At 37.4% G+C, this 14,995-nt stretch overlaps 1 protein-coding gene across 2 annotated transcripts in view; it reads left to right on the forward strand.

The window, feature by feature from the left end:
• Window positions 1-14,995, forward strand: part of PEX7 (peroxisomal biogenesis factor 7) — a 78,525-nt gene that overhangs the window by 21,921 nt on the left and 41,609 nt on the right. For both annotated transcript variants that reach the window (XM_061428097.1, XM_061428096.1), the window contains 3 exons: window positions 4,790-4,896; window positions 6,786-6,899; window positions 8,870-8,925. In XM_061428097.1, coding sequence (XP_061284081.1) covers window positions 4,790-4,896; window positions 6,786-6,899; window positions 8,870-8,925 — 277 coding nt within the window. The remainder of the gene's footprint in view (window positions 1-4,789; window positions 4,897-6,785; window positions 6,900-8,869; window positions 8,926-14,995) is intronic.

A 14,995-nucleotide genomic window follows, 5' to 3' on the forward strand; every position in this document is an offset into this window, starting at 1 on the left:
CATCGTGATTATCTGGGTTGTGAAGATCTTTTTTGTATAGTTCTTCTGTGTATTCTTGCCACCTCTTCTTAATTATCTTCTGCTTCTGTTAGGTCCATACCATTTCTGTCCTTTATTGTGCCCATCTTTGCATGAATTGTTCCTTTGGTATCTCTGATTTTCTTGAAGAGATCTCTAGTCTTTCCCATTCTATTGTTTTCCTCTATTTCTTTGCACTGATCAGTGAGGAAGGCTTTCTTATCTCTCCTTACTGTTCTTTGGAACTCTGCATTCAGATGGGTATATCTTTCCTTTTCTCCTTTGCTTTTCACTTCTTTTCAGAGCTGTTTGTAAGGCCTCAAACAGCCATTTTGCTTTTTTGCATTTCTTTTTCTTGGAGGTGGTTTTGCTCCCATCTCCTGTACAATGTCACAAGCCTCTATCCATAGTTCATTAGGCACTCTATCAGATCTAGGCCCTTAAATCTATTTCTCACTTCACTGTATAATCGTTAGGGATTTGATTTAGGTCATACCTGAATGGTCTAGTGGTTTTCCCTACTTTCTTCAATTTAAGTCTGAATTTGGCAATAAGTTCATGATCTGAGCCACAGTCAGCTCCCGGTTTTGTTTTTGCTGACTATATAGAGCCTCTCCATCTTTGACTTCAAAGAATATAATCAATCTGATTTCGGTGTTGACCATCTGGTGATGTCCATGTGTAGAGCCTTCTCTTGTGTTGTTGGAAGAGGGTGTCTGCTATGACTAGTGCATTCTCTTGGCAGAACTCTATTAGCCTTCACTCTGCTTCATTCTGTACTCCAAGGCCAAATTTGCATGTTACCCCAGGTGTTTCTTGACTTCCTACTTTTGCATTCCAGTCCCCTATAATGAAAAGGACATCTGTTTCGGGTGTTAATTCTAGAAAGTCTTGTAGGTCTTCATAGAACTGTTCAGCTTCTTCAGCATTACTGGACGGGGCATAGACTTGGATTACTGGGATATTGAATGGTTTGCCTTGGAAATGAACAGAGATCATTCTGTTGTTTTTGAGACTGCATCCAAGCACTGCATTTCGGACCCTTTTGTTGACTGTGATGGCTACTCCCTTGCCCACAGTAGTAGATATAATGGTTATCTGAGTTAAATTCACCCATTCCAGTCCATTTTAGTTTGCTGATTCCTAGAATGTCAATGTTCACTCTTGCCATCTCCTGTTTGATCACTTCCAATTTGCCTTGATTCATGGACCTAACATTCCAGGTTCCTATGCAGTATTGCTGTTTATAGCATCAGACCTTGCTTGCATCACCAGTCACATCCACAACTGGGTGTTGTTTTTACTTTGGCTGCGTCTCTTCATTCTTTCTGGAGTTATTTCTCCACTGATATCCAGCATATTGGGCACCTACTGACCTGGGGAGTTCATCTTTCACTGTCCTATCTTTTTGCCTTTTCATACTGTTCATGGGGTTCTCAAGGCAGGAATACTGAAGTGGTTTGCCATTCCCTTCTCCAGTGGACCACATTTTGTCAGAACTCTCCACCATGACCCGTGTTATATGTTATATCAGACTTGATGTAACATAAATTTATGAAATCTAGTGTACATCATTTAAACATTTCCTGTGTTTTAACTGGAAGCCCTGTGATGAATTTAATCTTTTTCTCTGGAGCTAGGCTTTGAGATGGAGAAGGAAATGGCACCCCACTCCAGTACTCTTGCCTGGAAAATCCCATGGATGGAGGAGCCTGGTAGGCTGCAGTCCATGGGGTCACTAAGAGTCGGACACGACCAAAGCGACTTCACTTTCACTTTCCACTTTCATGCATTGGAGAAGGAAATGGCAACCCACTCCAGTGTTCTTGCCTGGAGAATCCCAGGGACGGGGAGCCTGGTGGGCTGCTGTCTGTGGGGTTGCACAGAGTCGGACACCATTGAAGCGACTTAGCAGCAGCAGCAGCAGCAGCAGGGTTTGAGAGTCTGAGGCTTCAGGTGAATTCCATTCACTGCTGCCATGATGATAAGGAATCACCTCTGCCTACAGGTGGTAACAGTAGAACTTGAGCAGCTGTAGATCTTTGTAGAATTTATTGAAAAGCAACCCCAGAAGGGGAAGGGATGCTTAAACAACCTCAGGACACATTCTCTGTCTCTAATCTGGACTTTTGTCTGCTGGCTGACTTGACTGTGCAGGTCAACTTTCTCCATAAAGTGAAACACATGGCCACCAACAATTCCTCAGTTTTGTAACCTGTAAATTCTCCTGTGTGAGGGAGACTAGCATTATTTTTTCAATTATAGTTCAGAGAAATCCCAAATATCTCCTTTTGGCCAGTCTAGCTGTGCCAGGGGCAGCTTTGTAAGGCAGATATGTTTTTGTGTCTTTCGAAGTATAGTTGGTTTACAAAGTTATGTTAAGTTGCAGTTATACAAAATAGTGATTCACAATTTTTTTTGTGTGTGTGTGTAATAAAGTTTTATTAAAGTATAAAGGAGATAGAGAAAGCTTCTGACATAGGCATCAGAAGGGGGTAGAAAGAGTACAAAGGTTATACACCATTTATAGTTATTATAAAATATTAGCTATATTCCCTTTGTTGTACAATATATGTTTGTATCTTATTTTATACGTGATAGTTTGTACTTCTTAATCTCCTACCCCTGTATTTTCCTCCTGTCCTTCTCTCACTGAGCTGGTGTCCACTGATTTGTTCCCTGTATCTGTGGGTCCGTATGAGGCAGATATTTTATCGTAGGTAAGGAAAATGACAATTCAAGACATTAAGTAACTTGACTGAACATCAACAACTACTAAATGATTGAGCTGGACTAGAGCTAAGCTCTGAAGCTCCAAAGCCCCTATTCTTAAACTCTACATTTCATTACCACAAGCAGTATAATTCTTATCTTTCTTAACTGACAAATCAGAAAAAAATGGTCTGAAATTATTGGACTTAGCTAAATGACAAATAATTTAGAATTGGGATGATAGGAAATTATATGTAGGTAACTAGAGGAAATGTTTAAAAGTTAATGTTTTTCAGTTCAGTTCAGTCGCTCAGTTGTGTCCGACTCTTAGTGGCCCCATGAATCACAGCACGCCAGGCCTCCCTGTCCATCACCAACTCCCGGAGTTCCCTCAGACTCACGTCTATCGAGTCAGTGATGCCATCCAGCCATCTCATCCTCTGTCGTCGCCTTCTCCTCCTGACCCAAATCCCTCCCAGCATCAGAGTCTTTTCCAATGAGTCAACTCTTCGCATGAGGTGGCCAAAGTACTGGAGTTTCAGCTTTAGCATCATTCCTTCCAAGGAACACCCAGGCCTGATCTCCTTTAGAATGGACTGGTTGGATCTCCTTGCAGTCCAAGGGACTCTCAAGAGTCTTTGCCAACACCACAGTTCAAAAGCATCAGTTCTTCGGCGCTCAGCTTTCTTCACAGTCCAACTCTCACATCCATACATGACCACTGGAAAAACCATAGCCTTGACTAGACGGACCTTTGTTGGCAAAGTAATGTCTCTGCTTTTCAATATGCTATCTAGGTTGGTCATAACTTTCCTTCCAAGGAGTAAGCGTCTTTTAATTTCATGGCTGCAGTCACCATCTGTAGTGATTTTGGAGCCCCCAAAAATAAAGTCTGACACTGTTTCCACTGTTTCCCCATCTATTTCCCATGAAGTGGTGGGACCGGATGCCATGATCTTCATTTTCTGAATGTTGAGCTTTAAGCCAACTTTTTCACTCTCCTCTTTCACCTTCATCAAGAGGCTTTTTAGTTCCTCTTCACTTTCTGCCATAAGGGTGGTGTCATCTGCATATTTGAGCTTATTGATATTTCTCCCAGCAGTCTTGATTCCAGCTTGTGCTGCCACTTATTAGCATATCTGCTATATGCTAGAGACCATGCTAACGCTTTACAGAAACTTTATTACACTAAATGTTTTTGTACCATCCTCCGTCCAGGCATTCTGAGGAACTAGTCTCAGAGATATTATACAGCTTGTGCAGGGTCACACAACTACTAAATGGAATCAAGACCATCACAGCATTTTTTTTTTTTTTACACTAACCTGAACTGGCTTTCTCAGAGAATCAGTTATTGTTTGTAATTTACTTTTGATGGAGATATATATATATTCAGAATTTTTCATCTGGTCATTTTGTTGTTTCCTCATATTTTACAAAATTGAAGGCAAACAGCATCTAAAACAGTTAATCAGGGTTGACTCTGTGCAGCTAAGGGGTATAAATTATTTTTGTAGTAATTCAGCATATAATCCTTACATTTTCTCTGCTTGTTTCTTTCAAGGTGAAATCCGTACCTCTGGATGACCCTTTAAAATGTAATAAATGTAAAAGCTAAGATTTGAAATTATCCATTCTGACTTGGACTTTGCACACATTTTACAGTAAAACTGTTACCATTTTGCTTCCTGTAGAATATACTGGTATAGGGTGCTAACTTCACTTACAAGAAACGAGGATTTTCAGAGCCTTTTCCTTTCCTGAAGAAAAATGCATTGGGTGTGTGCTTAGTCACTGTTCTGCTTGTGTCAGTGTGAGATTCAGGTTTTCCTGCTTTGAGTAGATCTAAAAACTTAATATGGTGCCTTATTTTTTGTAGTTGTCACTTTTAGTAGTTCTTATATAGTATTACAGTATAAAACAATGTATCTAGTGTATATGACATACAGATGGCAATGTCCTGATAATGGAAGTGGTGTGTTTTCCCCGACTTGTCATCATGGGTACCAAGCATCCAAGTGGTGTGATAAAGAGTGATCAAGTCTTCCTCTTTCACCAGGCGATCAGACTTTGAGAATTTGGGACGTGAAGACAACAGGAGTCAGAATTGTGGTTCCAGCACATCAGGCAGAAATTTTGAGCTGTGACTGGTGTAAATACAATGAGGTACCCTATCTGGTTCTATCCTTAGCTACCGAGCCCTTCCTAACGTTGAAATGTTCTAGATTTTATCTTTGTTTATGTGGACTTGGATAGTGTTTACGGGCCATTAAGTTAGATTCAGTCCCTTTCATTTCTAATTGATGATTTTGAGTGACCTGCATTAGCATTAATTGGATTTAAGTGCACATAAAACAGGCTGAATAAGAAACAGAAATTCTCAAAAGTTCAATAGTGCAGGCTTACTTGTTTGTTTGGGGAACTGCTTTATAATATATATACTTTTTTACTTTATTGCTCTTAACCCTGCCAATTTGTATCATCTTTTGCCTTCATTTCTTGTGCACTTTGCTAGTGAGGCTGCTGAACTATTTGTAACTTGATTTTTACTTTGACAGTCCATTGGTTTTAGGAATTTTCTATTTCATTTTCTCTTAAAAGCCTAACCAAGCTTCATGTTTCTGGAAGATAGCAGTGTCCATTTGCAACCTTTTGCAACTTTCAGCTAACCATACGGGCATATGAAGTAGAAATAGAAATGGATTAAATATGTTTTGATATGCCATTTAAATATATTATCTACCTGAAGTGGTCTGTTGACTGTGACAGTTAAGCATAACATATACTTTGTTTTTTTCCCCAATTTTAGTCAATGAAAATTAAGAGAACATTGTATTGGCTGAGTTTTTAAATTAGAAAGAAATAAAATAAATTAAAAGAAGATGTAGAACATATTCAAAATAATACTTGATTTTAATAAAATTTTCAGTGCCGATGACTACATTTCAAATCTCACCCATGATTTTTCTGAATAAGAAAATAAAATTGTGGACTATATGTTATACTTTCGGGAATTCTAAAAAAGATGCTGATATGTACTTGCTGCTGCTGCTGCTAAGTTGCTTCAGTCGTGTCCAACTCTGTGTGACCCCATAGACGGCCTCCCACCAGGCTCCCCCGTCCCCAGGATTCTCCAGGCAAGAACACTGGAGTGGGTTGCCATTTCCTTCTCCAAATGCATGAAAGTGAAAAGTGAAAGTGAAGTCGCCCAGTCGTGTCCGACTCTTAGCGACCCCATGGACTGCAGCCTTCCAGGTCCTCCGTCCATGGGATTTTCCAGGCAAGAGTACTGGAGTGGGTTGCCATTGCCTTCTCCGGATATACACTTGAGAATACTCTAAAAAATGTTTTAAAAACAATCTCTGAAGCTTTTTAAAAATGAGCTTATATTGAAGTCCAAAATGTCAGACAATGGATTACTGCCCTGGTTCATGTGAAGTAGGGCTGAGTGTGGACCCAGCTCTTGGCTTATTCAGCCGTGAACTCTGGGTTCACCTAGGGCTCTAGATAGGAGACTACCCACTATTTGCATAAATTCTCAGATGGAGTTAGCTATTACATTAAGACATGGTCCATGAGAGTTAGGAGCAATGATTGATTAGGAAAACAACATTTAATCTATACCTTTGCCCTTTCAAATATTTGTGAATTAGCAGTCTCTTGCCTTTTAACGCCTGGTAGAAACCTCAGAGGATGCTGAAGAGACAGGTGGGCTCTTTTGTCAGGTGTACTTTTTAATAACTTGTGTTCTTATTAGTATCCCTAAAAGTAGACGGGAGAAGCTACAATGTTGTTTGAGACTATGCCTTTTTCTCTTGTGCACTGTGTTCCTTTATATACCTAAGGCATATTGAGTTCCTTTTCTTTCAAGTCATACTAAGTTTTGCTTTTGATGTATATTTTAACTCCTTTCTATAATGTTATGTAACTTTTCAAGAATGACTCCTGGATTCAGATTAAATAAGTACCAGAAAATAGGAAATATTTCCAGTAGGAAAGCTTGGCCACTGCATAATTGTAAAGAGTCGCACTTAACCTTGCTTTATTGTTTTCAGAATTTGGTGGTGACAGGGGCGGTTGATTGTAGTTTGAGAGGCTGGGACTTGAGGAATGTACAACAACCTGTGTTTGAACTTCTCGGTCACACCTATGCTATTAGGAGAGTGAAAGTAAGTTTTTATCCTTTCTTTTTCTACACAGAACAAAAAGATAGATACTGTCAATGAAGTACATTTAAAAGGTGTTTAAGGGATGGGGTTATTGATTCTTTTTTTTTTTTTTGCGTTTTGTTACCCAGTGAATGGTAGTAAACATTGAAAGCTGAAATTAGGTAAAACACTGGAATGATTATTGAGTGACTTATAACAATATAGTCAGGTGGTACTCAGGAGTGAATAAAAATGTTCTTCTCATTCTGTCATCCCCATGCTACTATTTCTTTTAAAACTTTATTGTAATTTAGTTTTAGTATTATAGTCTTTATAATTTTTCATTCAGTGGAAAAGTTTATTTTGTTGAAACTTGTACAGAGAGGTGGTTAATTCTTTCTTTTCCCTAACATGATTATATATATGAATGCTCACAAAAGTTATAGAGTATAGAAAAATTTCCACTTTGTAAATAGTAGAGATAACTTTTTTCTTCTGCTTCTGAATTTGTCAGGTTATAAAGTGACTAACGTTAGTTTTCCAGCTTTTTTTTTTTTTTGGTTTGTTGGGTCCTTGTTACTCCACGGGGCATTCTCTAGTTACGGCAGGCGGGGGCGTCTCACTGTGCTGGCTTCTCTTCTTATGGACCAGCGGGCTCTAGAGCGCCGGCTCAGTAGTTGTGGTGCATGGGCTTCGTTGCATGTGGGTAGCCTCCTGGACCAGGGATCAAACATGTGTTTCCTGCGTTGGCAAGTGGATTCTTCACCACTGAACCACCAGGGAAGTCCTTCCCAGCTTTTATTTAGGTAAATTTTGCTAAGTCACTGTGGAAAACATCTTATTAAGGGACATCTCCCAATTTAATTTTTGATTTTTTACGTTACAGATAAGTACCTTTTTGATCTTTTAATTAAGATAGTTATGTTATTCCTATTTTTAAAATTCTAAATTGCAGTTAATATTTAAAATTTTTCTGGTTATAACTCAAAATATGAGACCCAGTGCCTAGATTTTTTTTAAATGGCACACAAGTTTTGGTAGTTAAAAAATGTTTTCTATATATACTTCATAATTCTTCTGAGAATGAAATAGGGTGAAATAGTGAAAGTGTTTTGCAAACTGTGAAGAAATTCAAATGTAAGTATATATGTGTCTATAAACATTTAAACTACTGGTAAGAAAAACGCTGAGGAAATAAAATTACAGTGGGCAGCCAGTTAAAAGATGTATATTAATACTTGTATATTACCTGTCTTTAAAATTTGTAATTTTTGACCTTGATATCATTTTCATTAGATGTGATATACAAATAGCATAAAAATTATTTTAAAACTTTTAACATTTAAATGTTTGATGCTTGTACCTAATAGCAGTCATAAAATATATTTACAAGATTGGTAAATTATATAATTATATGTGTGAATCGTCATACACTTATGTCCTTTAGATTCGTAGAAGTTAATTTTGGATAGCCAATATGAAATTGTGCTTAATTTTTCCAGAATAGCAACATTTAGGAAATATTTAATTCTAAATAAGATTTTAAAAGCTTGAGAAATGACTTTCTTTGAAGAATGTAAAAACAACCATTTTTCCTGTAGGTGGATACTTAAAAGACTAAAGGATTTTTGCCTCAAATTAAAGCATAATAAGGTTTGGAAAAGCATACTTAAAAATTTTTTATTGGAGTATAGTTGAGTTACAATGTTGTGTTAGTTTCACATGTACAGCAAAGTGAATCAGTTATACATATACATATATCCATTCTTTTTTTAGATTCTTTTCCCATATATACCATTACAGAGTATTGAGTAGAGTTCTCTGTGCTATATAGTAGGTCCTTATTAGTTATCTATTTGACATACAGTAGTGTCTGTACTTCTGACAGTCCTGTCTAGACATTGTAATAATGTTCATGGGAATGATCTTATGAAGTACCATGTTATAATTACAGTTAACCTCAAAAAGGACTTTTTTGTTTTCTTTTGTAGTTTTCACCATTTCATGCTTCTGTGCTGGCCTCTTGTTCCTATGATTTTACTGTAAGGTACAGTTGTTTTTGATATGTTTCACTGTAAAATACCAAGTACCATTTGTGTCTTTATAACTTTTATTAAGGATATGTTTATTTTGCTAATATAAAAATAATCTGAGCTGGAAACATGAGAATATTTTCTACTGGGATTAATATTATATTTTCCTGTTTTTATGATCTAGTGACATGGATGAATGAATTCTTTATTATTTCAAGATTTGCTTGATCTTTCTATTTAAGTCTTTTTTCCTGACTGTTCTTCCTAAAGTAATATCTTCCTATGCCATAGATTGACTAGCTAGTACCTTTTTAAATTTAGATTTCAAAAGTTGTGAAATCTTATTTGCTTAGGTCTAATTATATAAATCTTACGGCTAAAATTTATGTTAAAAAACAACATGAATGTATGTATGTTTGTGGATGACTGTATGTATGTGTGTATACATGTGTATCTATGTATGAATATGTATATATGTATCTCTAATCGTAGCCCCAGTTCTGATCCCACACCACACAGGGTTCATTCTACTTTTTCTCCTTTTCCAGATTTATAACTCCTGTTTTTTATTATTTACGAAATTTTTACTTACTTGCTATTCTAGAATTCTAGGAAAGTAGTTTGGAAATCACTTTGTATCAATTCATAAAGATCTTTTTCATTCTGCATAATAACTCCTTTATGTACATATACTATAGTTTATTCAGTTATTCTCCTATATATGGATATTTAACTTGTTTCAAGTATTTTATAAATAACAGTGCCACAATGAATAATAACCTTGTATGTGCATATGTTCACATCACTAGAGAATTAGCTTCAGAATATATTCCCAGAAGTGGGATTGCTAAATTAAAAGGTAATGATATAAATATATATCTTCTGTTTTGTTATATATATATATATTCGTTGTATATTCCTACCCATGAGGAATATTCCAGTTTCCATTCCAAGCAATAGTGTTTGAGAGTGCCTGTTTCTCTACCATCTAAGGATCATTGATTCTTTAGGGGTTTCCAAGTTCATGATCATAACATGTATAAATATAGTTTTACATCTTCAGGTTCTGATGCCCCTAATTGATTTATCTGATTGCCTTGACAGATACCTCTATTACAGTGTTAAATAGTGTTATAGTGAAGTGAAATTCAGACATAAATTGAAGAAAATAGGGGAAACCACTAGACCATTCAGGTATGACCTAAATCAAATCCCTTATGATTACACAGTGGAAGTGACACATAGATTCAAGGGAGTAGATCTGATAGAGTGCCTGAAGAACTATGGGCAGAGGTTCTTGACATTGTATAGGAGGCAGGGATCAAGACCATCCCCAAGAAAAAGAAATACAAAAAGGCAAAATGGTTGTCTGAGGCGGCCTTACAAATAGCTCTGAAAAGAAGAGAAGTGAAAGGCAAAGGAGAAAAGGAAAGATATACCCATTTGAATGCAGAGTTCCAAAGAATAGCAAGAAGAGATAAGAAAGCCTTCCTCACTGATCAGTGCAAAGAAATAGAGGAAAACAATAGAATGGGAAAGACTAGACATCTCTTCAAGAAAATTCGAGATACCAAAGGAACAATTCATGCAAAGATGGGCACAATAAAGGACAGAAATGGTACAGACCTAACAGAAGCAGAAGATACTAAGAAGAGGTGGCAAGAATACACAGAAGAACTATACAAAAAAGATCTTCACGACCCAGATAGTCAACGATGGTGTGATCACTCACCTAGAGCCAGACATCCTGGAATGTGAAGTCAAGTGGGTCTTAGGAAGCCTCACTACAAACAAAGCTAGTGGAGGTGATGGAATTCCAGTTGTGCTACTTCAAATCCTAAAAGATGATGCTGTGAAAGTGCTGCACTCAATATGCCAGCAAATTTGGAAAACTGAGCAGTGGCCACAGGACTGGAAAAGGTCAGTTTTCATTCCAATCCCAAAGAAAGGCAATGCCAAAGAATGCTCAAACTACTGCACAATTGCACTCATCTCACACGCTAGTAAAGTAATGCTCAAAATTCTCCAAGCCAGGCTTCAACAATAAGTGAACCATGAACTTCCATATATTCAAGCTGGTTTTAGAAAAGGCAGAGGAACCAGAGATCAAATTGCCAACATTTGTTGGATCATCGAATAACAAGAGAGCTCCAGAAAAACGTCTACTTCTGCTTTATTGACTATGCCAAATCCTTTGACTGTGTGGATCACAACAAACTGTGGAAAATTCTTAAAGAAATGGAAATACCAGACCGCATGACTGGCCTCTTGAGAAACCTATATGCAGGTCAGGAAGCAACAGTTAGAACTGGACATGGAACAACAGACTGGTTCCAAATAGGAAAAGGAGTACGTCAAGGCTGTGTATTGTCACTGTGCCTATTTAACTTACATGCAGAGTGCATCATGAGAAATGCTCATGATAAAGCGTTTGGATGGATGAAGCACATGCTGGAATTAAGATTGCCAGGAGAAATATCAATAACCTCAGATATGCAGATGACACCACCCTTATGGCAGAAAGTGAAGGACTAAAGAGCCCCTTGATGATAGAGAAAGAGGAGAGTGAAAAAGTTGGCTTAAGACTCAACATTCAGAAAATATCATGGCATCTGGTCCCACCACTTCATGGCAAATAGATGGGGAAACAGTGGCAGATTTTAGTTTTTGGGGCTCCAAAATCACTGCAGATGGTGACTGCAGCCATGAAACTGAAAGACCTTTGCTCCTTGGAAGAAAAGTTATGACCAACCTAGACAGTATTTTAAAAAGCAGAGACATTATTTTGCCAACAAAGGTCCATCAAGTCAAAGTTATGGTTTTTCCAGTAGTCGTGTATGGATGTGAGAGTTGGACTGTAAAGAAAGCTGAGTGCTGAAGAATTGATGCTTTTGATCTGTGGTGTTGGAGAAGACTCTTGAGAGTCCCTTGGACTGCAAGGAGATCCAACCAGTCCATCCTAATGAAAATCAGGTCCTGAATATTCATTGGAAGGACTGATGCTGAAGCTGAAACTCCAATACTTTGCCACCTGAAGTGAAAAACTGACTCATTGGAAAAGACTCTGATGCTGGGAGGGATTGGGGGCAGGAGGAGAAGAGGAGGGCAGAAAATGAGATGGTTGGATGGCATCACCAACAGAATGGACGTGAGTTTGAGTAAACTCCAGGAGTTGGTGATGGACAGGGAGGTCTGGCGTGTTGTGGTTCATGGGGTCACAACGAGTCAGACAGGACTGAGCGACTGAACCGAAGTGAAAGTGAAAGTTACTCAGTTGTTTCTGACTCTCTGCGACCCCATGGACTATATAGTCCATGGAATTCTCCAAGCTGAAATACTGGAGTGGGTAAATCCAGGATATCTTCCCAACCCAGGGATCAAACCCAGGTCTCCCACATTGCAGGTGGATTCTTTACCAGCTGAGCCACAAAGGAAGCCCAAGAATACTAGAGTGAGTAGCCTTTCCCTTCTCCAGAGGATCTTCTCCACCCAGGAATTGAATCTGGGTCTCCTGCATTGCAGGTGGATTCTTTACCAACTGAGCTATCAGGGAAGACAAGTGTTAAAGAGAATGTCTTAATTCATGTGTTTAGTGAAAATACCTCTAATGTTTCCCTGTTTAAAGAAGGATGCTGACTTTAAAACAAAGTATATTTATCATGCTAAGAAAGTATTCATTGATGCTTGTTTTGTTGAGTGTTTTTTTTTAGAATCAGGAATGGGTCTTAAGATTTGTTAAAGGCTTTTTCAGCATCTATGGAGATGATCATGATTTTTCTTTTTTGAGCTATTCGTGTGATGTGTTTTATTAATGGATCAAATCAGCCTTGCATTCTTAGACCAAATCTCTCCTATTCTTTGTGTATCATTTTCTTACACATAGAACAAGGTATTTTGTTGGATTTTGTCTGGTAATACTTTATTTAGAACTTTTATATCAATATTCAGAGGTGATTTTGGCCAAAAGTGTTGCTAATCATATGCATATCTCTAATCATACCCCTAATTCTGGACCCACACCACACAGGGTTTATGTAGGGATTTAAGTTTTTCTACATTTTTTAAGCTTCTGAACAGCTTTTGCAATATAGAGGATATTTGGTTTTTGCAGCTTTGATAGACTTTCTTTGTGAAACCATCTGGGCATGGGTCTTTTTGTGGAGTACTTCCTGATAACTTTATTTCTTCTATGGGAATTTTTCTCTTTATACTTTCTGTCTCTAATGTGATCAGTTTAGGAAATTGTCCTCTGCTTATGGGTTTTCACATTATATATACAAATGTCTATAGTGTCATGACTTCTTCATTTCTTCTGATTCAGTGATATTTCTCTCTTATTTTTTTTGATTTTGTATATTTGTGATTTCTACTTTAACTTATCTAATGGTATGTTTATTTTGTTATTTTTTTCTTAAGCATACAAAATTTTGATTTGTTAATGAGAACTATTGTTTTTCTATTCAGTACCTCATTAATTATTGCCTTTATTTCCTTCTTGATACTTTCTTTGGGCTTACTTTGTTCTTTTCCATGGTTTGAACTGAGAATTTACTTATTTTTATTCTTTCATCATGTTAATAAAGTGTTTAATAATATGAATTTTCTTCTAGTTTTTATTTCATTTGTAACCCATGAATTCTGATACGTATATTTTCATTATTGTTAAAAAATATGTAACTTATTTGTGTTTCATGTTTCTTCCAAGAGTTATTTAGAAGGAAGTTATTTAATTTCCATATGAGAATACTTTTTAATTTTTGAAAATTTGTGAATAATTTCTAGTTTTATTGCATTGTGATCAGAGAATACTATATTTTAGTCATTCTGTTTTAAGGGGGGGAACCTAATAAAAGGTCAATTTTTTGGATGTTACATATGCAGTTGAGAAGGTTTAATCTCTGCTTTCACTTTGTAAATTTAAATATATAACTATGCATATGTGCATCCTAAGTTGCTTCAGTTGTGTCCAACTTTGTGACCTTAATGACTGTGGCCCACCAGGCTCCTCTGTCCATGGGATTTTCTGGGCAAGAATACTGGAGTGGGTTGCCATGCCCTTCTCCAGCAGATCTTCCTGACCCAGGGATTGATACCAGGTCTCTTATATCTCCTGCGTTGGCAAGCAGGTTCTTTACCACTAGTGCCACCTTATAACCATAAGCTCTGCTAAGTAATTATGTTATTTGGATCATCGGTATCCTTTCTTACTCCTAGTTCACGTAATCTGTTTTGTACCAAGAGTGGAATATTTAAAAATCCTATTATCAGTGGGCCTCTATCTATGTCTCCCTGAATCTATTTTAGATTTGACTTCATAAGGACATATGCTGTATTATTTGGTGCATAGATATTTATAATATACATTTAGTGAACTGAAACTTTTAACATAAAAGAGAGTCTAACTTTGACACAGTTAATTGCTTTTAGTTTTAATTACAGTTTATCACTTATTGATATCATTGCTCCTGCTTTCATATTGTTTCCATCTTCCAGATACCTTTTTCTGTACTTTTAGCTTTTTTGATCCATGTTGTTTTTGGTATGGCTTTCGTATAGAGCATATATTTGGGTTTTGCTCAGTGAACTAAATAAAAAATCTTTTTATTATAATATGCAAGTTTAGTTTGTTGCTTCAGTTGAGTTCAGTTCAGTTGCTCAGTCGTGTTCGACTCTTTGCGACCCCGTGCGTTGCAGCACGCCAGGCCTCCCTGTCCATCACCAACTCCTGGAGTTCACTTAAACTCACGTCCATCGAGTTGGTGATGCCATCCAGCCATCTCATCCTCTGTCATCCCCTTCTCCTCCTGCCCCCAATCCCTCCCAGTATCAGAGTCTTTTCCAATGAGTCAGCTCTTCTCAAGAGGTGGCCAAAGTACTGGAGTTTCAGCTTTAGCATCATTCTTTCCAAAGAAATCCCAGGGCTGATCTCCTTCAGAATGGACTGGTTGGATCTCCTTGCAGTCCAAGGGACTCTCAAGGGTCTTCTCCAACACCACAGTTCAAAAGCATCAATTCTTCAGCACTCAGCTTTCTTCATAGTCCAACTCTTGCATCCACACATGACCACTGGAAAAACCATAGCCT

The sequence above is a fragment of the Bos javanicus genome, chromosome 9, assembly GCF_032452875.1.
Source record: "Bos javanicus breed banteng chromosome 9, ARS-OSU_banteng_1.0, whole genome shotgun sequence".
NCBI classification, from domain to species: domain Eukaryota; kingdom Metazoa; phylum Chordata; class Mammalia; order Artiodactyla; family Bovidae; genus Bos; species Bos javanicus.